The sequence below is a fragment of the Mustela putorius genome, unplaced genomic scaffold, assembly GCF_011764305.1.
Source record: "Mustela putorius furo isolate JIRA1106 unplaced genomic scaffold, ASM1176430v1.1 tig00000174_pilon_pilon_pilon, whole genome shotgun sequence".
NCBI classification, from domain to species: Eukaryota; Metazoa; Chordata; class Mammalia; order Carnivora; family Mustelidae; genus Mustela; species Mustela putorius.
The window spans coordinates 9,531,684-9,551,840 of NW_025421304.1; the positions used below are offsets into that span (position 1 = coordinate 9,531,684).

At 40.2% G+C, this 20,157-nt stretch overlaps 2 protein-coding genes across 3 annotated transcripts in view; one reads left to right on the forward strand and one right to left on the reverse strand.

The window, feature by feature from the left end:
* ITFG1 (integrin alpha FG-GAP repeat containing 1) overlaps window positions 1-4,545 on the reverse strand; it is a 314,234-nt gene extending 309,689 nt beyond the window's left edge. The window contains exons 1-2 of the mRNA XM_013052089.2: window positions 4,112-4,545; window positions 2,347-2,419 (exon numbers count right to left, since the gene is read on the reverse strand). Of these exons, the coding sequence (XP_012907543.2) occupies window positions 2,347-2,419; window positions 4,112-4,319 (281 nt within the window). The 5' untranslated portion in view covers window positions 4,320-4,545. The remainder of the gene's footprint in view (window positions 1-2,346; window positions 2,420-4,111) is intronic.
* A 15-nt stretch (window positions 4,546-4,560) lies between these two features.
* PHKB (phosphorylase kinase regulatory subunit beta) overlaps window positions 4,561-20,157 on the forward strand; it is a 242,624-nt gene continuing 227,027 nt past the window's right edge. For both annotated transcript variants that reach the window (XM_045076026.1, XM_004744118.3), the window contains exons 1-2: window positions 4,561-4,709; window positions 6,859-6,971. In XM_045076026.1, the coding sequence (XP_044931961.1) occupies window positions 6,917-6,971 (55 nt within the window). In that variant the 5' untranslated portion in view covers window positions 4,561-4,709; window positions 6,859-6,916. The remainder of the gene's footprint in view (window positions 4,710-6,858; window positions 6,972-20,157) is intronic.

The window sequence follows — 20,157 nt, forward strand, 5'->3', positions numbered from 1 at the left end:
GAAAATCCCCAAATACTAACCTTGCAGGAGGCTTAAAGAATGAATCCAGAGGGGGTAGAAGTGTAGAGGACTCAAAGGGGAAAACAAAAATGTACAACTGGTATTCAGCCAATACGATGGAACATGTACCATGAAATTAAAGTACACAGAAAACTATGCAATTGAATTTTCAAAAATCAACCATTTACTTTAGGAGGAAAAACTCTGCAGAAATGAAATAAAAAATGGTGGATACTGACGTGCACAGAAACTACATGGTCAAAATGTAAACGAAATTTACTAATTTAACTAAAAATATGATATAATGAAACTAAGATGATGGGGATAATTAAGGGCAAATCCTCATCTATGCTAACAAAAATCCAAGAGATGATAATTAGTGAAGAAATTACAGTGCAAATGCTTATTTTAATATGGAAATAAACCTCAGAAAAAATATCTGAAGGTTTTGTAAGTGGTTGCATCTGAGAGAAGAACATGGGAGTAGGAAAGAGCAAAGAGGAAAGGGAAGAGAAAGGAGAGTTATTTTTCCTTTGAAAAATATTCTAAACAAAATAAAAACAAGTTTCTAAATCTTAATAATATAAGACAACACTGCAGTAATCAAAGAAAATGAAACAAACTGCCATTTTTTTTAAAGTCGGTAAAAGTCTAGTCCTTTGTAGTTCAAACATTTCTTTCCAAGAAAAATCACTTCCAAGCAGTTCATTTCTTGTATATAATATTTACCTCCTGTTACCTGCCCACGCCAAGCATGCTGACATTTATTACTAGGAAAATTTCTCAAGAAGGACAGTTCCTGTTTGTTCATTTAAAACTTTCTCTCAATGTTCAAATTCAAGGTCCTTTTTTTTTTTTAAGATTTTTTAAAATTTATTTGTTTGACAGAGATTATAAGTAGGCGGAGAGGTTGGTGGGAGGAGGCGGGGGCAGAAATTAGGCTCCCTGCTGAGCAGAGAGACTGATGTGGGGCTTGATCCCAGGACCCTGAGAGGGTTTAACCCACTGAGCCACCCAGGCACCCCAAGGTTTTTTTTTTTTAAACAAATGTCTGAGTTTAAATATTGTAGAGTCTGAGCAATCATTATTAGCCCACAAAGGGAATTAAATATTTTTTAAACTGTTTCCTAAGTAATTTCTTACCTTTCTACAAACCAATTCACCCTGTAAATGGTTAACAAGTAAATCAACTTAAAATACCATTTTTTTCATCTTTCCTTTTTTTTTTTTTTTTAAGATTTTATTTATTATTTGACAGAGAGAGACACAGCAAGATAGGGAACACAAGCAGGAGTGGGAGAGGGAGAAGCAGGCTTCCAACTGAGCAGAGTGCCTGACCTGGGGCTTGATCCCAGGACTCTGGGATCATGACCTGAGCCAAAGCAGAAGCTAAACAACTGAGCCACCCAGACGCCCCTTCATCTTTCCTTTAAACAAGAACCTGTAATGATTCCCTACCTTTCATGGGATTCAGTTCAAAGGCGTTGTGATAACATTATCACAGGTTCCTAGTCCTCCCTGATCTCATCTTCTTGGTCCATAACTCTCCAAAGTATACCATCCATTTCAGCTAAGTAAATCTTTCCATCTCCATTTCACAACACGCTTACTGCTATCTCTTGTTAATGCTGTGTCCCCAAACTTAAAAGCCTGCACCTAAATTATACTGAGGGTCACTGAAATCCTGTAACTTCCTAGAAGTTTCCACTTTAGTCTGTACAAGTCTTCCTTGAACCAGTCATCAATCAGTGCTTGCTTCTTGATGTTTCAAAACTGTGCTGGTTCATTACTGATGATGATCACTGAGTTTCAGGCCATGTCAGTGACATAAAATAAAAATAAGAACTATTATTTGAACAAATCTAAAATTCAGCTTGATTTAAATTCTTTCAAAATAAACCTTAAAAAACCCACCACTTACCAAGCAAAAAGAAATGAGCACAAAGATCACTGACCTTTTCCCAGTGCAAATAAAGGCCCCCTCCTACCCTCAACACACAGTTGACCTGATAAACCTGTGAATGAGCTGGTGCCATGTGCACACTCAGGATGAGGGACAATCTCCAACACATTCACGAAGGGGTATTAGATTGCAAGAGAATGAAGGGTGTTTATGCAGGAACAAACCTAATTTACTCAAACATATTGATTTTTTTAAAAAGTAAGTAATTTTTTAAACTTTGGTATACTCAATATTTTTCCTAACAAATCACTTGCTACCTATACCTCATGGTTTTGTGTCAACACAGTTGAGTAAAATTGATTCAAAGACAATTCAACTAGCTATTGCATATCAATCATTACAACAATGATTGTTTTTACAGGAAAATATACATTTGTACTTACTTCAAAGACACTTTTACTTTGGGTTTAAAATAGGGTGCATTCTGGTCTGCCAAAAAGACGATTAAATCATTTCCTAAAAGAAGTGAATATACATTATTAGAGAAATATTTCCAGGTAATACCTCTAATCAGTGGTTACAAAAAGCTTTCTGGGTGCTGTTCTTAACAAAAAACCTTTTATTTTACTCCAGTTCCTCTGCCCTCTCAAGGTGAGTCCTACTTGTCTGATGGAATGGGGATACCTAACAGTATATCACAAATTCAGTGTTGAAGTGGCACAGAAACAGGAAGGATGAACACAGAAAATGAGGCTGATCAAAACAAACTGAGGCCAATGGCTTCTGCCAGGAATCAGATCAGGTGACTTAAAAGAATATATAAAGAACACGCCTTTTACCTATAGTATATGTCAAGCCTTATCTCCCAAACCTACCAACATGACCTCTTATAAGGCTGTTGAGTTTATCACACAGATGCATTGCCCCAAGAAACAGGAACTCCTACTGTAGGTATCTAACTAGTAACAAGGACATGATTACATATTTAAGAAAAAGTTGAATCTCCTAAGGTCCTCCTCTTGTGGCTTCTACGGAACCATCACCCAAGTTGATGCACTGGAACTCAATGGATGCATTCATGAGAACTCACTGGAACACACTTTTGAAACTGTTTAATTAAGCCCAAGCCAACTTTTTGAATTCAGTTTGGATGGAATAGATACAGGTTTGGCAGTATGCACCCTTCTTGCAATAAATACATAGTCATACAAAGATAGGAAAAGTATCCACAGTCCACAAGAGGCTTTGGTATATTTATAAGAGCCACAAAAAACTTGGACCAAGATCCTGTTAGTTAAGCTCTGTATAAACCTGTTTCACCTCCTCCCTTAATGGCCTTGATCTACCCAGTTCTGTGGGTACTCGAAATGTTAAGACCCTTTAATATCCATTGTCAGCATCAAGATTTACAATAAAGTTTGTTTAGTGATGATTAAAGCAAAGAACTCCTAAGAACCTCAAGTTGACAAGGAAAGCAGAGATTTGGAAGATTAGGGTGGTGACCGAAGTGAGGAAAAGGTCAGGTGCTCATAAGACTACACAGCTCAGGAGGGAGAAGAATCCGCAGTTTAACATTGATAAACGCTGGGTTTCTCAATGGTCCCTTCAAAATGGTTGTGTGAGCTGTGAAGTGTTTAGGGCACAGGGGGCGGGGAGACAGGGGGCGGAGAGTGAATACAGTAGCTTTAAAGCTGGGACCCTGAAAAAGTGAGGGGCGGGTGAATAAAGCAAATGAGGAGGTAGGGATCAGAAGAAACTGTCAAGTTGCATCTTTCCCAGTTCATTAAAGGAGAAGGAATATCGAAGGAAGTAAAGCAGAGGAATGAAGGGATTTGGGGAGGGAAGGCAGAGGGAAGCTAAAAAGACTCCTGGGAATCAGGAAGGACTTGGGAAAGCAGGTGATTGCATGGGGGAGCAGAAGGTACTCGGGTGAAGGCCTCAGGCTTCTCAGGAACAACACAAAACCCTGGGGTGTTTCTAGGGCTCTCGTAGGTAGATCAAACCGTGGGGTGGCCAGGCCAGCATCCAGGGCTGGAAAAGATGGAGAAAACGGGCAAGCTACAAAGGATGCTGGAAATTAAGAGAGAAAGAGGGTTGGGAGAGAAGGGCTGGGAAATGCAGGAGGACTGGCCATCCGGGCTAGGGGTGTGGGAACACCGGGAGGGGCACAGGGACAGCGGACAGAGGGAGGGCCGGGCAAGCACTGACTTTCCCGCAGCACGAAGAGGTCCGTCTGCTTGTCGGAGTTGAGGTCTCCGAAGGCCGCCAGGGTGCCCCAGGCCTCGGCCCCAAAGAGCTCGGCCGTGACGTTGTGCAGCGCCCGCGCCGGGACCGGCCCGACTCCCAGCAGCGCGAGCCCCCCAAGCAGCGGCGCCAGCAGCACCCAGGAGCTCGGCAGCCGGCCCGCCGCCGCCATGGCAGCCCCTCGGCTCCCGCCCGCCGGCCCACTGCCGCGCTTGACGGCAGCCGGAAAGCACCGTGCCGCCGGCCGAGAAAGAAATCGCACTGCCCAGACGCTCGAACGAGCCGCCGCCGGTTCCCCGCTCACTCTCCCCAAGAGCTAAACCTCTGGCGCTTGGGAGGCCGCGGAACTAGGTTGAAAATCGCCCTTGCGCTCACTTCCGGCCGGCGCGCCTCTCGACAGTGTCGCGCGGGGGGGGGGGCGGGGCCGGCCGGGAGGAGCTGACAGGCGGCCCCGGGGGCGGTGGCCAAGGCGGCTGCCCGAGAGCCGTGTTGGGGTTGGCGGGGCTCATGGCTGAAGTGAGCTGGAAGGTGTTGGAGCGAAGAGCCCGGGCCAAGCGCTCAGGTTTGGCTGGCTGGAGCGTCACCCCCTTCCCCAGCACCCGGGTGGTGCTCCCCCTCAAGCGACTTGGACGGGAGGGTGGTGGGGGTCCTGGGGCTAAACCTGTGCCCGCGTGTGTCCCCTTAGAAAGCAGAGGGCGGTCCATGGCCTCCTTACTCCTGTCTACCCCCATCCGCACCAGTTGGTAGTGGCCCCAACTTTACCACATGTGTTTTTCCCCAATGCTATTTCGTATGTGCCCCCCCCCAAAGTAGGTGGTGGTGTCGACTAAGCCCCGAGTCTTTAGAAATCAGGTGGCTGCCAGTTTCCTGGGGGGAGTGCGTCCTCCCTCAAAAATCAGCTTCGTTCTTAGATGTGACTATGATCTGGTCCTAGAAAACTGGCAGCAGAAATGTGTTGCCTTATTTCATATCTCCCTTTTACATTCTTCACTAGTTCTGCGAGTTTTCTATGTTGCACGAATCGAGGGGGGACAAGGCCTTACGCTGTGAAGGGGGTCACGTTTGAGCATGCTTAGGGCTCAGAAAGAAGCGGGCCCCTTCCCTGGACAAGTGGCCCCAAGACTCACAGTTCCCAGTGGTGCCTCCCAAATCCAAAGCCGCTGAGGTCAGAAGACGCTGCGCAGGCAGTTACAACAGTTGGAAGTGTCCTGAACTGACTTGTTCAAATTGCAAAGTCACGACTTTGAAGTTAGCACTTGTGGCTGATCACTCCTCTAGATAGAATTGAAACTTCCCTTTTTTCTGGCTGGCTGGATATCATCTTGAGCTAAATGTGTGCCTATAAACAGAAAAGATGTGTGGAATGACAAGTGTTTAATTAAGAATCTTCCTTTTTAAAGGATTGACGTTATTATATGTCAGTGTTGAGAGATGCTAATGTTAAGCAAAGAAAGGCATGGCCCTCAGAAAACCAGTCTGCATTTGCATTAATATTGAGAGTTTTTTTTTTTTTTCTTCAGCTAATATGCCCCATTATGTTTGGGGTTTTTTCAATTTATGTATTTTTTGGTTGTCTCTTATGTGGTTTGCCTTTTTTTTTTTAATGTGTCTAATTTCATAAATCATACAGGAGAAAGTCATTGACTCTTCCTTGCCAATTTCATTGTTTTTAAACTTTACTTAAAAAGTTTTGCACTACTTATTTAGGTTATAGCAAAACTACCAGGGAAGTATGAGAGAATTTTTTTTAGCAAGTAGTCCTTAGTACATTTCAGAGTCATTAAAGTTATTTGAATTAGTCACATATATTGTTGTTAAACAGTTTTTAAAATTTTTGTATCATACTGAAATATTGATTGACCGCTAACAATGTGTCTACCTGGGCTATAAAAAGTGTTAATTGTATTGAACACATCTGGTCAAAGAGAGTAACCTGAGTTTTCTTCCAGGGATCTGAGCTCTGCCCCCAACGTCTATTTTACAGCATTTCTCTTTTCTTTTAATAAGCATATAGGGTTTATTTTCTTCTCCAGGCTCTATTTTCTCTGAATTGCATATCATAACAGTAAGCTTTGAAAACCTACCTTCCCTTTCTTAAGTGAGAAAAAAAAAAATTGGATTTAACTTTTGTTGAATGCAGTCAGTTTCATGTGCAAAGGGGTTAAGTGCATAGTATAAATGTTGGATGTTACTGTGTGTTTATATCATGGTAGTAAAAGATAGTATTCAAAGTCAATCCTCCAAATTAGTTGAGGTTTCAGGTTCTAACTCTGTAAGGTGTTGACTATAAAGTTTTTGCATGAATTATTGACTTCCTATGTTATTAAAAACAATCAACCTGATTCTGTTTGTTACTTTTAGAAGAATATATAAACTGAGCTTAGTTTGAAAGATATAACCTGACTCTGAGATAGATGCCACTGCAAAGTTCTGAGCATTGTTACATAGTAGCGAATCACTTCACTGCTCAATAGAGGATGCTACACTTGTGTAATGTTTAATAAGTGGATATTATATATTTCCTGCCTCGTCCCTATAAGCAAATGTAATTTATCAAAGCAAAGAAAATCAAATTTTCAAGTCATTAAAAAGAAAATAAAATTATAATAAGCCTCGATTATTGCCTTTGTTGCACACTGCATCATGTTAATAACTGCTCACACTGCTTTCAATTAATCTAATGCTGATTGCTTCTAACCTTCACTAAACAGTTTTGAAAATTGCTGTAGTTTAGCCTGCGACGCTTATGATTAGAGTCAACAATTTGAAATGGCCAGCTCACCTGATGCCATCGTCTCTTCTCCTCCAGCTTTCTTAAGGTCTGGTAAGTGTGCAGACCCCAAAAGGGTCACTTGGTAATTTTAAATACCTTTGTTTCTGAAGGTTGGTGTCAACCATATGATACCATCTTGGCTTTATTTCCTCTTTGGTGGGCCCAAGCCTGGCATCATTTCTGTTTTTGTTAGACTCAAGTTTGTACTATATGTTGAATGTGGCCTATAGTCATACTGTGTAGGGCGTGAGAAGTGTAGAGAGGAGCCCCTGTCTTTACTCTAGCAATATGTGTCCAGGGTCTGGGAACCTCAGTGCCAGGGATCCTCAGTTGTAAAATGGGTACCTAAAAAGTTTCTTAAGTGAGTATCATCTTCTTGGATAATGGAAGTAACTTTCTTAAATTAGAAATTTTTGGTTAGTGTTACAATTATTTCCTCATCTACTACCTGTGAAGTAGGGTTTTTTCTTCTTCTTCTTCTTCTTCTTCTTTTTTAAAGAGAGAGGTGGATGGAGGAGCAGAGGGAGAGGGAAAGAGAGAATCTTAAAAAGCCTCCATGCCCAGCACAGAGCCCAATGTGGGGCTCCATCTCATGACCCTGAGATCAGGACCTCAGCTGAAATCAAGAGTCTGATGCTTAATTGACTGAGCCACTGAGGTGCCCCTTTGAAGAAGGTATTTTTGTAAATAGGATTTCGTAGACAGGAAATGGAAGCTCACAAAGGTAAAACAACTTGCTCCAGATCCCAGACTATTATGTTTCAAGGCTATCTGCTTTGCCTTCTACCCCTTGGCATGTTGGTATAAAGGCTGGAGGAGATATTGGCACAGTGGCTCTTAGACATGTTGGTGAGACCCTTTGCAAGCTGGATGAAAGCTGATTGCTCCCCTCATGAGTCCCTAGGATTTGGAAAACATATGCAAGAAAGTTCATGCATCCAATGGAAACCACATTTGTATTCTCATTAGGAATTCAGGTCTTTGGCTGTATCTAGTCTTCCTTTACAAAAGAAGGAAAGGCCTTCTTTAGGGCTTTTTTCTATATGTAGTGACCCATCTTGGCCATTTAAAATCTGTTCATTGTGTGAACACTCTTGGAGAAGCCCTTTGGCAAGAGGATGCTTTTCGTCTCAAATATCCCTTAAGCAGAATATTCAGCCTTGGGACTCATTAACAGGTAAATGTGAGATGAGGCAGCCCAAACCCTGACAATAAAGCCCAGATTTTTATTTCCTTTTAGATTTTAATTCCTGTTTTGGCAAGATTGAGGTGGAAAATCTTGAAATAGGAAGGAGCTTAAGGAAAAATCACAGAAAAGAATGCTCATATTAAGGAATGAAAATGATTCTTGTCTTCAGCTATCATCTGCTAAATAACAAAATAGTATATAATATATAACATCGACAGTTGATTTCTGGTTTAATCTTTGAACTAAGAGACCAAGAAGACATATATCTTTGGACTGTGTTTTCTGTATTTTAAGCACCAGGCTCTGTTTTCCATTTTGGCTTTCCTAGTAAGGGCTTGGTGGGTTTCCAGCATTAGCAAAGTCATTCAGCAGTTATAGGGAAAGAGAATACTGAAGATATGCTTTTATGCATCAATAGTACTGAAAATTTCAAAACATAAGAACTGTGCTTTACCATTATAGGGTATTTGATATACAGATGCTTCATATACAAAAAGCATTTCCAGTACCATATCATTAAATTGAAATAGAATGCACTAAGAGACAAAATAGAAATATACCAAACTTCACAGTTTTAAGCTATGTTAAAGACCTGATTCCTTGTGAATTACTTTCAACATTTACACTTTTGGGGGGATTCCTTTAACCAAAACTTAATAATGACTCCAAAATCTCCTTAAATCTTTTATCTGCTAAACACTCTGAGTGGTTTGCATTTATCATTTATTTACTAATTGAGAAATACTGCTTTGGAAATGATTTATTTTCCCTATTGTGATTTCTTGGACATTATCACTGTAGAAGAGTGTTTTAAGGAATAATTTCAGGGGCACCGGGGTGGCTCAGTTGGTTGAGTGACTGGCTCGATTTAATTTCAGGTCGTGATCTTTGGGTTCTGGGATCAAGCCCTGTGTCAGGCTCTGCACTCAGCAGGGAGTCTGCTTGAGGATTCTTTCTCTCTCTTCCTTTGCTCATGCTGTAGCTTTCTGTCTCTCTGTCAAATAAATAAGTAAATAAATCTAAAAAAAAAAAAAAGGAATAATTTTATTTAACAGTTATTCTGAAGCATGTCCTTGGCTGACAGCTGAGCTTTTCCCTGGTGTTTTTGTCTAGATACTATCGGATGTTACCAAAAATGAAAGCTAGTACCTTGATTTTGGAAAATTAACTTCTAGTGTACCTAGATTGTTTTATGTATTGTAACCCTCTTTATTTCTCCTGAATTTATTTCTATTATTTTGTCTTCATTCCCACTCTTTACTCAATTTATTGTGTGTGCATGCTTAGTTGTGCTCTGATAAGTGCTATGGTTAAATATCATCTCTTTGTTTCGACTACTTAAATCCAAAGAGGTATCTGGAGGTACAGGTTTTTCTTTAAAGAACCTTGGAGTAAAATATACAAGACCTTGAATTTATAGGAAAATTCCACCAGCAAAATAAATTATCAAATTAGGAAAGGAGTGTAGCATCCATTCCTCAGATTGCCTCCATCTTTCATGTGACTGCTATAGTTATACAATATGTTAGGTTAACAGAGCTAGTCAGCAATAGCAGTCACATTGGTATTGTGGTTGAATTATTAGTAGTAATTGTTAAGAGCATTTTGTAGTGAGCTAAGAAGTGTTTTTACTTTTATTCTTAGATAATAATTTTGAAAGTTACTCCTTCTTAAAATGAAGTAGCCTGTCTCTATCTTGGCTCCCTAAGTTTACCAGCATCTAAGTGAGTTTATCAGCATAAGACTTGAATTTTTTCCTGATTTCTTTTTAGGTTCTTTGATTAATTTTCTTTTATCAATTTGATTTGATGAGCATATCAGTACCTGGTAAAGTTTTATTATATATTCTGGGCATAACTCAACTCTATTTTACATTTTTGACTCTCTCTTTTTTTCTTTTTCTTTTTAAAGGCATTATATGATAGCCTTGATTTCAGCCTAATGTAACAGACAATTAATCAAAAAGTTTCTTGTGGCTTAGAGATACCATATACCTGGGTTCCCGGACCACTGTGGGTTATAGCCCCTTTGAAAAGCCTAAGGAAAGAGTACACATTTTGTGTTGAGCTAAACCTGGATCTCATCCTGCCTTTGTTGTTTACTGTTGTTTGATCTTGAGCAAGTTACTTAAATCCTTGAGAACTGGCTGCTTTCTCTATAAAAATAAGGGTAATAAAACCTACTTGGAAGAATTATTGTGAGGATTAAGTAAGATGTTATATGCAAAACACTTGCTATTTAGTAGCTGCCCAATAGATTTTAGTTTTTATCTTTCCTAACATGGTCTTTTATAATATTACTGATAAGTATTTAAAAGTAGGACTTCTACAAAAACAGATGAGTTTGCTTATCTCTCTCATTTTGATATCTAGCCTCTAGGTAGCCATTTGATTAAGAAAACTTGTCATGCTAAAATTCAATTAGCTTGAATCAGATTACCCAGAATCTGGTTCTCATTTGAGTCCAAGTCCATTTCATTTTTGTCAATAACACAAGACTAAAGAAATTTTTTATGACATTTTCCTTGGAAATTCCTGTCAGACAGCAGGGAGAGCAGTCATTATTTTATGTATAGTCAGACTTTATTTTTGTCTTATATTGGATATAAAACAGGTTCCCTTCAAGTAGGATGGAATTTTCTAAAACACTTGTAAATTGGATCCTGCTGGGAGCTCTGATCGCTTCTTAGTAGGTCTTGCCCTGTAATCTTATAAGATTTAAGAAATAGAGGACGTAGGATGTGGCTTAACTCTCCTGGCATGAATCTCATTGACCTTAAAGTTTACTTTCTCTCTGTATCATTATCCTTAGCAGAGATGATGCTTTAGATTCTATAAGTGAAATAGTTTCATGAGGAGCACTGTGTCTTGTCTTGCTGTTTCACATTGTTACAGAATACTCACAGTATGCCACCTAAAATCTATTTTCCTCATGATGTTTTCTTTATCATCAGTCTTCTGGGAGGTGAGAGAAATGATAAGAGGAACTTCCAGAGTTCCTGATTCTGATCCAGGCACCTACTTGAACATTTCCAAATGAATATATGATAGGCTTCTCAAATGAAACCTGGCCAAAATCAAACTCTTACCTCTAATTTCTGTTCCTACCCCAAACATGGGCCTCCCTTAATCTTCTTCATCTCAGTAAGCTACTATTTTGCTGGCTCTTCAGGCTAAAAATACAGAGGTTATTCCTTCTTCTTCATCATTTTTTTCAGTTCATTTGTAAATCCTTTCTACTCCATCGCCAAAAATGTATACTAAAATCTGTCTATTTTTCTCCAGCTGTACTCCTGCCTCCCTAGTTTAAGCCACGTTCATCTCTGGTCTAAATTACTGAGATAGCCTGGAAAGAATACATATTTTTCCCTAAATTACTGAGATAGCCTGGAAAGAATTCATATTTTTCCCTTACTACAATCTGTTCTCTACCTTGCAGTAAGAAGATTCTTTTAAACATGTAAGTCAGATCATGCCACGTTCCTGTGATAATTTATTACGTTTAAGCATAAAATCCACAGTCCCTTCCCTTGGGTGACTCAAGGCACCTGATGTTGCATCTCTGTAATCTACTCATGGAACACTGTATTCCTCACCTATTGCTTTTCAGGCATACTGGCTTGGTTTGGTTGCTTAAGGGACAATTTTGTTTCAGTTAGGTTCTCTGTAATAGCTATTTCCTCTGCCTGGAAAGCCCTCTCTCCTGCTGTTTGGTAGCTTGTGCTTGTCCCTTTCAGTTGTCTGTTAGGTTCTCATCTTAAGCTTAAGTCTCCTTAGAAAGGCCTTTTCTGCCTATCCAATCTAAGTGGCCCCCAGACACATCACTCTTTTTTTTTTAAATTTTTTATTTTTTATAAACATATATTTTTATCCCCAGGGGTACAGTTCTGTGAATCGCCAGGTTTACACACTTCACTGCACTCACCATAGCACATACCCTCCCCAGTGTCCATAACCCCACCCCCCTTCTCCGAACCCCCCTCCCCCCAGCAACCCTCAGTCTGTTTGTGAGATTAAGAGTCACTTATGGTTTGTCTCCCTCCCAATCCCATCTTGTTTCATTTATTCTTCTCCTACCCCCTTAACCCCCCATGTTGCATCTCCACTTCCTTATATCAGGGAGATCATATGATAGTTGTCTTTCTCCGATTGACTTATTTCGCTAAGCATAATACCCTTTAGTTCCATCCACGTTAGACACATCACTCATTTTTTTTTTTTTAATTTTTTATTTTTTATAAACATATATTTTTATCCCCAGGGGTACAGGTCTGTGAATCACCAGGTTTACACACTTCACAGCACTCACCAAATCACATACCCTCCCCAATGTCCATAATCCCACCCCCTTCTCCCAAACCCCCTCCCCCCGGCAACCCTCAGTTTGTTTTGTGAGATTAAGAGTCACTTATGGTTTGTCTCCCTCCCAATCCCATCTTGTTTCATTTATTCTTCTACCCACTTAAGCCTCCATGTTGCATCACCACTTCCTCATATCAGGGAGATCATATGATAGTTGTCTTTCTCCGCCTGACTTATTTCGCTAAGCATGATACGCTCTAGTTCCATCCATGTTGTTGCAAATGGCAAGATTTCATTTCTTTTGATGGCTGCATAGTATTCCATTGTGTATATATACCACATCTTCTTGATCCATTCATCTGTTGATGGACATCTAGGTTCTTTCCATAGTTTGGCTATTGTGGACATTGCTGCTATAAACATTCGGGCGCATGTGTCCCTTTGGATCACTACATTTGTATCTTTAGGGTAAATACCCAATAGTGCGATTGCTGGGTCATAGGGCAGTTCTATTTTCAACATTTTGAGGAACCTCCATGCTGTTTTCCAGAGTGGCTGCACCAGCTTGCATTCCCACCAACAGTGTAGGAGGGTTCCCCCTTTCTCCGCATCCTCGCCAGCATCTGTCATTTCCTGACTTGTTGATTTTAGCCATTCTGACTGGTGTGAGGTGATATCTCATTGTGGTTTTGATTTGTATTTCCCTGATGCCGAGTGATATGGAGCACTTTTTCATGTGTCTGTTCGCCATCTGGATGTCTTCTTTGCAGAAATGTCTGTTCATGTCCTCTGCCCATTTCTTGATTGGATTATTTGTTCTTTGGGTGTTGAGTTTGCTAAGCTCTTTATAGATTCTGGACACTAGTCCTTTATCTGATATGTCGTTTGCAAATATCTTCTCCCATTCTGTCAGTTGTCTTTTGATTTTGTTAACTGTTTCCTTTGCTGTGCAAAAGCTTTTGATCTTGATGAAATCCCAGTAGTCAAGATGGCGGAGAAGTAGCAAGCTGAGACTGCTTCAGCTAGCCGGAGATCAGCTAGATAGCTTATCTAAAGATTGCAAACACCTGAAAATCCATCGGCAGATCGAAGAGAAGAAGAACAGCAATTCTGGAAACAGAAAAACAACCACTTTCTGAAAGGTAGGACTGGCGGAGAAGTGAATCCAAAGCGACGGGAAGATAGACCTCCGGGGGAGGGGCCGGCTCCCGGCAAGCGGCGGAGCAACCGCGCACAAAATCAGGACCTTTAAAAGTCTGTTCCGCTGAGGGACATCGCTCCAGAGGCTAAACCAGGGCGAAGCCCACGCGGGGTCAGCGTGGCCTCAGGTCCCGCAGGGTCACAGAAGGATCGGGGGTGTCTGAGTGTCGCAGAGCTTGCGGGTATTGGAACGGGAAAGCCGGCTACAGAGACAGAGCCGACAGTAAGCTCGCAGCTCCGTGTTACCTTGAACCGGTCGCAGGCTCGGTGAGCTCGGAGCGCGGCCGGAGGTCAGGCAGACGGGAGTAACTGGGCGCTGTTCTCTGAGGGCGCACTGAGGAGTGGGGCCCTGGGCTCTCGGCTCCTCCGGGCCGGAGACCAGGAGGCCGCCATTTGTATTCCCGTCCTCTGGAACTCTACGGAAAGCGCTCAGGGAACAAAAGCTCCTGAAAGCAAACCCGAGCGGATTACTCACCCCGGCCCCGGGTAAGGGCGGTGTAATTCCGCCTGGGGCAAAGACACTTGAGAATCACTACAACAGGCCCCTCCCCCAGAAGATCAACAAGAAATCCAGCCGAGACCAAGTTCACCTACCAAGGAGTGCGGTTTCAATACCAAGGAGAGCAGCAGAATTCCAGAGGAGGAGAAAGCCAAGCACGGAACTCATGGCTTTTTTCCTGTGATTTTTTTTAGTCTTGCAGTTAATTTAATTTTTTCTTTTTTTTTTTTTTTTTTTTTTCTCGCCTTCGGGTAAAATTTTTTTTTTAACTGTTACCTTTTTCTTTTTTAACGATTTTTTACTAGTTTATCTAATATATATATATATATTTTTACATTTTTCTTAGGTGTTTTCTTTTTTTTAAAATTCTTTTCCTTTCTTTTCTTTTTTTTTTTTCTTTTTTCTTTCTTCCTTTTTGAACCTCTTTTTATCCCCTTTCTCCCCACTCACGATTTTGGATCTCTTCTAATTTGGTTAAAGCATATTTTCCTGGGGTTGTTGCCACCCTTTTAGTATTTTACTTGCCCCTTCATTTACTCTTATCTGGACAAAATGACAAGACGTAAAAATTCAACACAAAAAAAAGAACAAGAGGCAGTACCGAAGGCTAGGGACCTAATCAATACAGACATCGGTAATATGTCAGATCTAGAGTTCAGAATGACAATTCTCAAGGTTCTAGCCGGGCTCGAAAAAGGCATGGAAGATATTAGAGAAACCCTCTCGAGAGATATAAAAGCCCTTTCTGGAGAAATAAAAGAACTAAAATCTAACCAAGTTGAAATCAAAAAAGCTATTAATGAGGTGCAATCAAAAATGGAGGCTCTCACTGCTAGGATAAATGAGGCAGAAGAAAGAATTAGTGATATAGAAGACCAAATGATAGAGAATAAAGAAGCTGAGCAAAAGAGGGACAAACAGCTACTGGACCACGAGGGGAGAATTCGAGAGATAAGTGACACCATAAGACGAAACAACATTAGAATAATTGGGATTCCAGAAGAAGAAGAAAGTGAGAGGGGAGCAGAAGGTATACTGGAGAGAATTATTGGGGAGAATTTCCCCAATATGGCAAAGGGAACGAGCATCAAAATTCAGGAGGTTCAGAGAATGCCCCTCAAAATCAATAAGAATAGGCCCACACCCCGTCACCTAATAGTAAAATTTACAAGTCTCAATGACAAAGAGAAAATCCTGAAAGCAGCCCGGGAAAAGAAGTCTGTAACATACAATGGTAAAAATATTAGATTGGCAGCTGACTTATCCACAGAGACCTGGCAGGCCAGAAAGAGCTGGCATGATATTTTCAGAGCACTAAACGAGAAAAACATGCAGCCAAGAATACTATATCCAGCTAGGCTATCATTGAAAATAGAAGGAGAGATTAAAAGCTTCCAGGACAAACAACAACTGAAAGAATTTGCAAATACCAAACCAGCTCTACAGGAAATATTGAAAGGGGTCCTCTAAGCAAAGAGAGAGCCTACAAGTGGTAGATCAGAAAGGAACAGAGACCATATACAGTAACAGTCACCTTACAGGCAATACAATGGCACTAAATTCATATCTCTCAATAGTTACCCTGAATGTGAATGGGCTAAATGCCCCTGTCAAAAGACACAGGGTATCAGAATGGATAAAAAAAACAAAACCCATCTATATGTTGCCTCCAAGAAACACATTTTAAGCCCGAAGACACCTCCAGATTTAAAGTGAGGGGGTGGAAAAGAATTTACCATGCTAATGGACATCAGAAGAAAGCAGGAGTGGCAATCCTTATATCAGATCAATTAGATTTTAAGCCAAAGACTATAATAAGAGATGAGGAAGGACACTATATCATACTCAAAGGGTCTGTCCAACAAGAAGATTTAACAATTTTAAATATCTATGCCCCCAATGTGGGAGCAGCCAACTATATAAACCAATTAATAACAAAATCAAAGAAACACATCAACAATAATACAATAATAGTAGGGGACTTTAACACTCCCCTCACTGAAATGGACAGGTCATCCAAGCAAAAGATCAGCAAGGAAATAAAGGCCTTAAATGACTCACTGGACCAGATGGACATCACAGATATATTCAGAATATTTCATCCCAAAGCAACAGAATACACATTCTTCTCTAGTGCACATGGAACATTCTCCAGAATAGATCACATCCTCGGTCCTAAATCAGGACTCAACCGGTATCAAAAGATTGGGATCATTCCCTGCATATTTTCAGACCACAATGCTCTAAAGCTAGAACTCAACCACAAAAGGAAGTTTGGAAAGAACCCAAATACATGGAGACTAAACAGTATCCTTCTAAAGAATGAATGGGTCAACCGGGAAATTAAAGAAGAATTGAAAAAGACACATCACTCTTAATTCTAATTCTCTTTAGTGTACTTCTCACTGTTTGATATTTTTCTCTTCCCTTGCCTGTCTCATATGAGAGAAGAGATTTCATCTGTCTTGTCCTCCTGCATCCCTAGAGCCTAGAGGAGGTCTTGGAGCATAATAAATGATCAGTAAATCATATTGCTTAGAAAATTTTATTACTTATCACACCTGAGTCCCTCCTGCCCCTTTTGAGAGACAGTGTCATTGTGTGCTTATTATATAGACTTTAGGCTCATGCTACTAGGCTCAGATCCCAGTATGATATTTATAAACTGTGTGAATTGTTTTTTTATCTACTTTTCCTCATTGGATAATAGAGATAATAGTTATCCTTCGTAAGTCCTTTTGTGAAGATGAAATAATGCTGTGACGTACTTGGTGGTTGTAGTAGTGGTACTAATGTTAACAATAAAGACTAATGTTGACGGTGTTAGCAGTGACTATTTTAGTAGCTAATATTTATTGAGTATTTAACATGTGACAAGCAGTGTCCTTTCGGTGCTTTTCATTTAAATCTCACAACAATCTTTTGCTATAGGTACTATTACTTTTCTCCTAAACACACACACACACAGAATTAAACACATAAAGTCATGCAGCTAGAATATAGACTTTGGCAGAACCACTGCTCCTAGCCACTGCTGCCTTTGCCTTCTTCATTATGCATAGTGCTTAAGTGTTGCATAAATGGATGGCAGTGGTTATTATTTGTATCTTGATTATGTTCATCACTTTTCTCTCATTTCAGATTAACTAATGTTTATGGGGTCTCTCTAATGTCATAGGAAGTTTATAGTATACAATACTGGCTTTAGAGAGCTCATGGCCCAATGGAGCTTTATGCAGAGCTACAGATGACTTTAGTACTCTTATAGATATACAATCTCTGTCTCTCTTGGACTCTTCTAGTTGTTTCCTACTTAACTTTGCTGCCTATGGCCATCATCTGCCATTATACCACCTCTGGCAAGTCTGTTCTACAAGTTACTGTCTGGATTATTTTTCTAAAATAAAGAACTGATCTGTTCCTCCCTTGCTTAACACTACTCATTTGCTCTCCATCTCCTGCAGCATTAGTGTGGGACTTCAGTGAATTCTTCTTTGGAAGTGACATTTGAGCTGAAGGAGGAAGTGGAAATCAAATGAGAAGTTAATATGAAGATTCTAGTCTAGGTTCTAGGGGATAGATAGAGCTGGACATTTAAGGAGCACTGAGAAGGCCAAAGGCCAAAGGATTGTGAATAACAGAAATAGGAGAGAGAAGACAGCTGGGATGGGCAGGGCATTGGAAACCTTGAAGATACTTGGATTTTATCATAAGTGAGAAGGAAAGACATTTAAAATTTGAAGTAATATACAGCGATAAGACTGAGTAATGTTTTGTGAAGATCTTCTGGCTACTAAGTGTAAAACAGATTGGAGAGTGGTAGAAGGTAGGGGGTGGCTGATGACAGAAGCCGTATTTTATACGTCTGTCTCTGATGCTTAACACAGGGCATGATGCCAAGCATGGGTCCTCGTTGAGTGATGAATGTCTATGAAGTTGACTCTTTCATCAGTCTAGATTCAGAAAATGTGATCACCTTGATTATGTATTAGAATCCATTGGCCATTTATTACATAATTTTTGACTCAACAGACTGACTTTTTAGAAGGAGGTCCAATTCAACAGATTTCCTGTGTGTGTATATATAGTAAATTCTTATAAATATATATCTTATTTTATGTCATTATAATCTTTGTCCATATTTTAAAATGACAGATTGGCCGTTCTATTTCTGAAGAATAATCTGCAAAATTGTGCAAAGTTCTGCTGTATCTTTTTTTGGATCAAGCTGGAAGATGCATATGGAGATTTGATTTACCTGTTAATAGATGTTAGATTCATGGCAGATATAAGTATTTTATTTTTACTGGTAAACACACAGTTAGAATGTGTCTTTTATGATTTTGAAGGGGATGTATTTTCAAATCCCTAAGTAGAAAACAACAAAATTGTAACTTGATCTTAAAAAATTAGTAAGTGCTTTTTGATGGTTCATTGTAGTTTTCTGTGATTTTTAAAAAAGATTTTATTTATTTATTTGAAAGAGAGTGAGATCACAAGTAAACAGAGAGGCAGGCAAAGAAAGGGAGGAAGCAGGCTTCCTGCCAAGCAGAGAGCCTGATGTGGGGCTTAATCCTGGGACCCTGAGACCATGACCTGAGCCAAAGGTATTATTCTACTTTATTTTGTCCCATAGGTCCCTTAAATTATTTGTACTTCTTAAAATATTTTTTTTCCTGATTTGTTTGGATGCATTTCACTGCCTATCTTCTAGCTCACTGATCCTTTCTTGTACTTTGTCTAGACTGGTTTGAATCCCTCTAGTGTATTTTTTTTTTTAAGATTTTATTTTTATTATTTATTTGACAGAAATAGAGAGAGAGATCACAAGTAGGCAGAGAAGCAGGCAGAGAGAGAAGGGAAAGCAGGCTCCCCACCGAGCAGAGAGCCTGATGTGGGGCTCGATTCCAGGACCCTGAGATCATGACCTGAGCTGAAGGCAGAGGCCCAACACACTGAGCCACCCAGGAGCCCTGCTCTAGTGTATTTTAAAATTCATTTATTTTATTCTTCAGCTTTTGACTTCCTTTTGGTTTCTTTCTTTCTTTTTTTTCTCTTTCTTTTATTTTGTTTGATACTTTTTTATATTTCCTATCTGTTGAAGTTCTCTATATATCCATTCTTCTTTCGAGTTCAGCTTTATGGTCATTACTTTGCACTCTATCAGATAAATTGCTTATCTTTGTTTCATTAAGGTTTTTTTCTGAGGTTTCATCTTGTTCTGTTTGGAAGTTATTCCTTTATTTTCTGATTTTACTGACTCTCTGTGTTTGTTTCTATGTATTAGGTGAAGTAACTACCTCTTCCAGTCATGGACCAGTTGCCTCATATAGGAGATAAACCTTATGGATCAACTTTGCCGTAGCTCTTAGTTGTCTGTCAAACTTTGTGATTGTCTAAGCAGTCTGGTTTATTCTTGATAGATGCCAGTTGTTGAGGATGTGTCAAGACCTGTCAGTATTCCAAAGAGAAGGACCTCAGTCAGTATCTAGGTTCAGGCTGAATGGGTGCCATACCTTCAGACAGCAACCTTTAAAGTATGAAAATATATACAGTCTTATAGGACTATAGTTATTAACCCTTTTAGCATTGTGTTCTGGGCTTCTGGAGGTGTCCATGGGCAACAGTTGCAAAAATTGGGGTCCCAGACACATGTGTGAGCTCCTTACTGGTAGGTGTCATTGAGCTGTAGTGAAGCTAAGGAAGTCAGCAAAGATTGTTTTCCCCAGTCTACACTTCCCACAATCACCTCCATAGTCTCTGTTTGTGTAGGAAACCTGACACTTGTCCCTCATGTTTAAGCTCTTAAGACCAGTAAATAGGCCCTTTCCATAGAAATGCTTGGGATGTGTTTCAGTAACCTGTCTGTGCAGTGCCCTTTGGGTGGTAGGCTGATAAAAAGTATCTTTCCAATTGTTTTAGTCCCATGGGGCCCAGAAACACAAGCCTCCCTGGCCTCCAGAGCCAAGTGATCTAGGGGTATCCCCTATGTGGACTGTGTTGCTTGTTGGCTTTGGCGAGGTAGCAGAATAGTCCAGGGCTACAAAG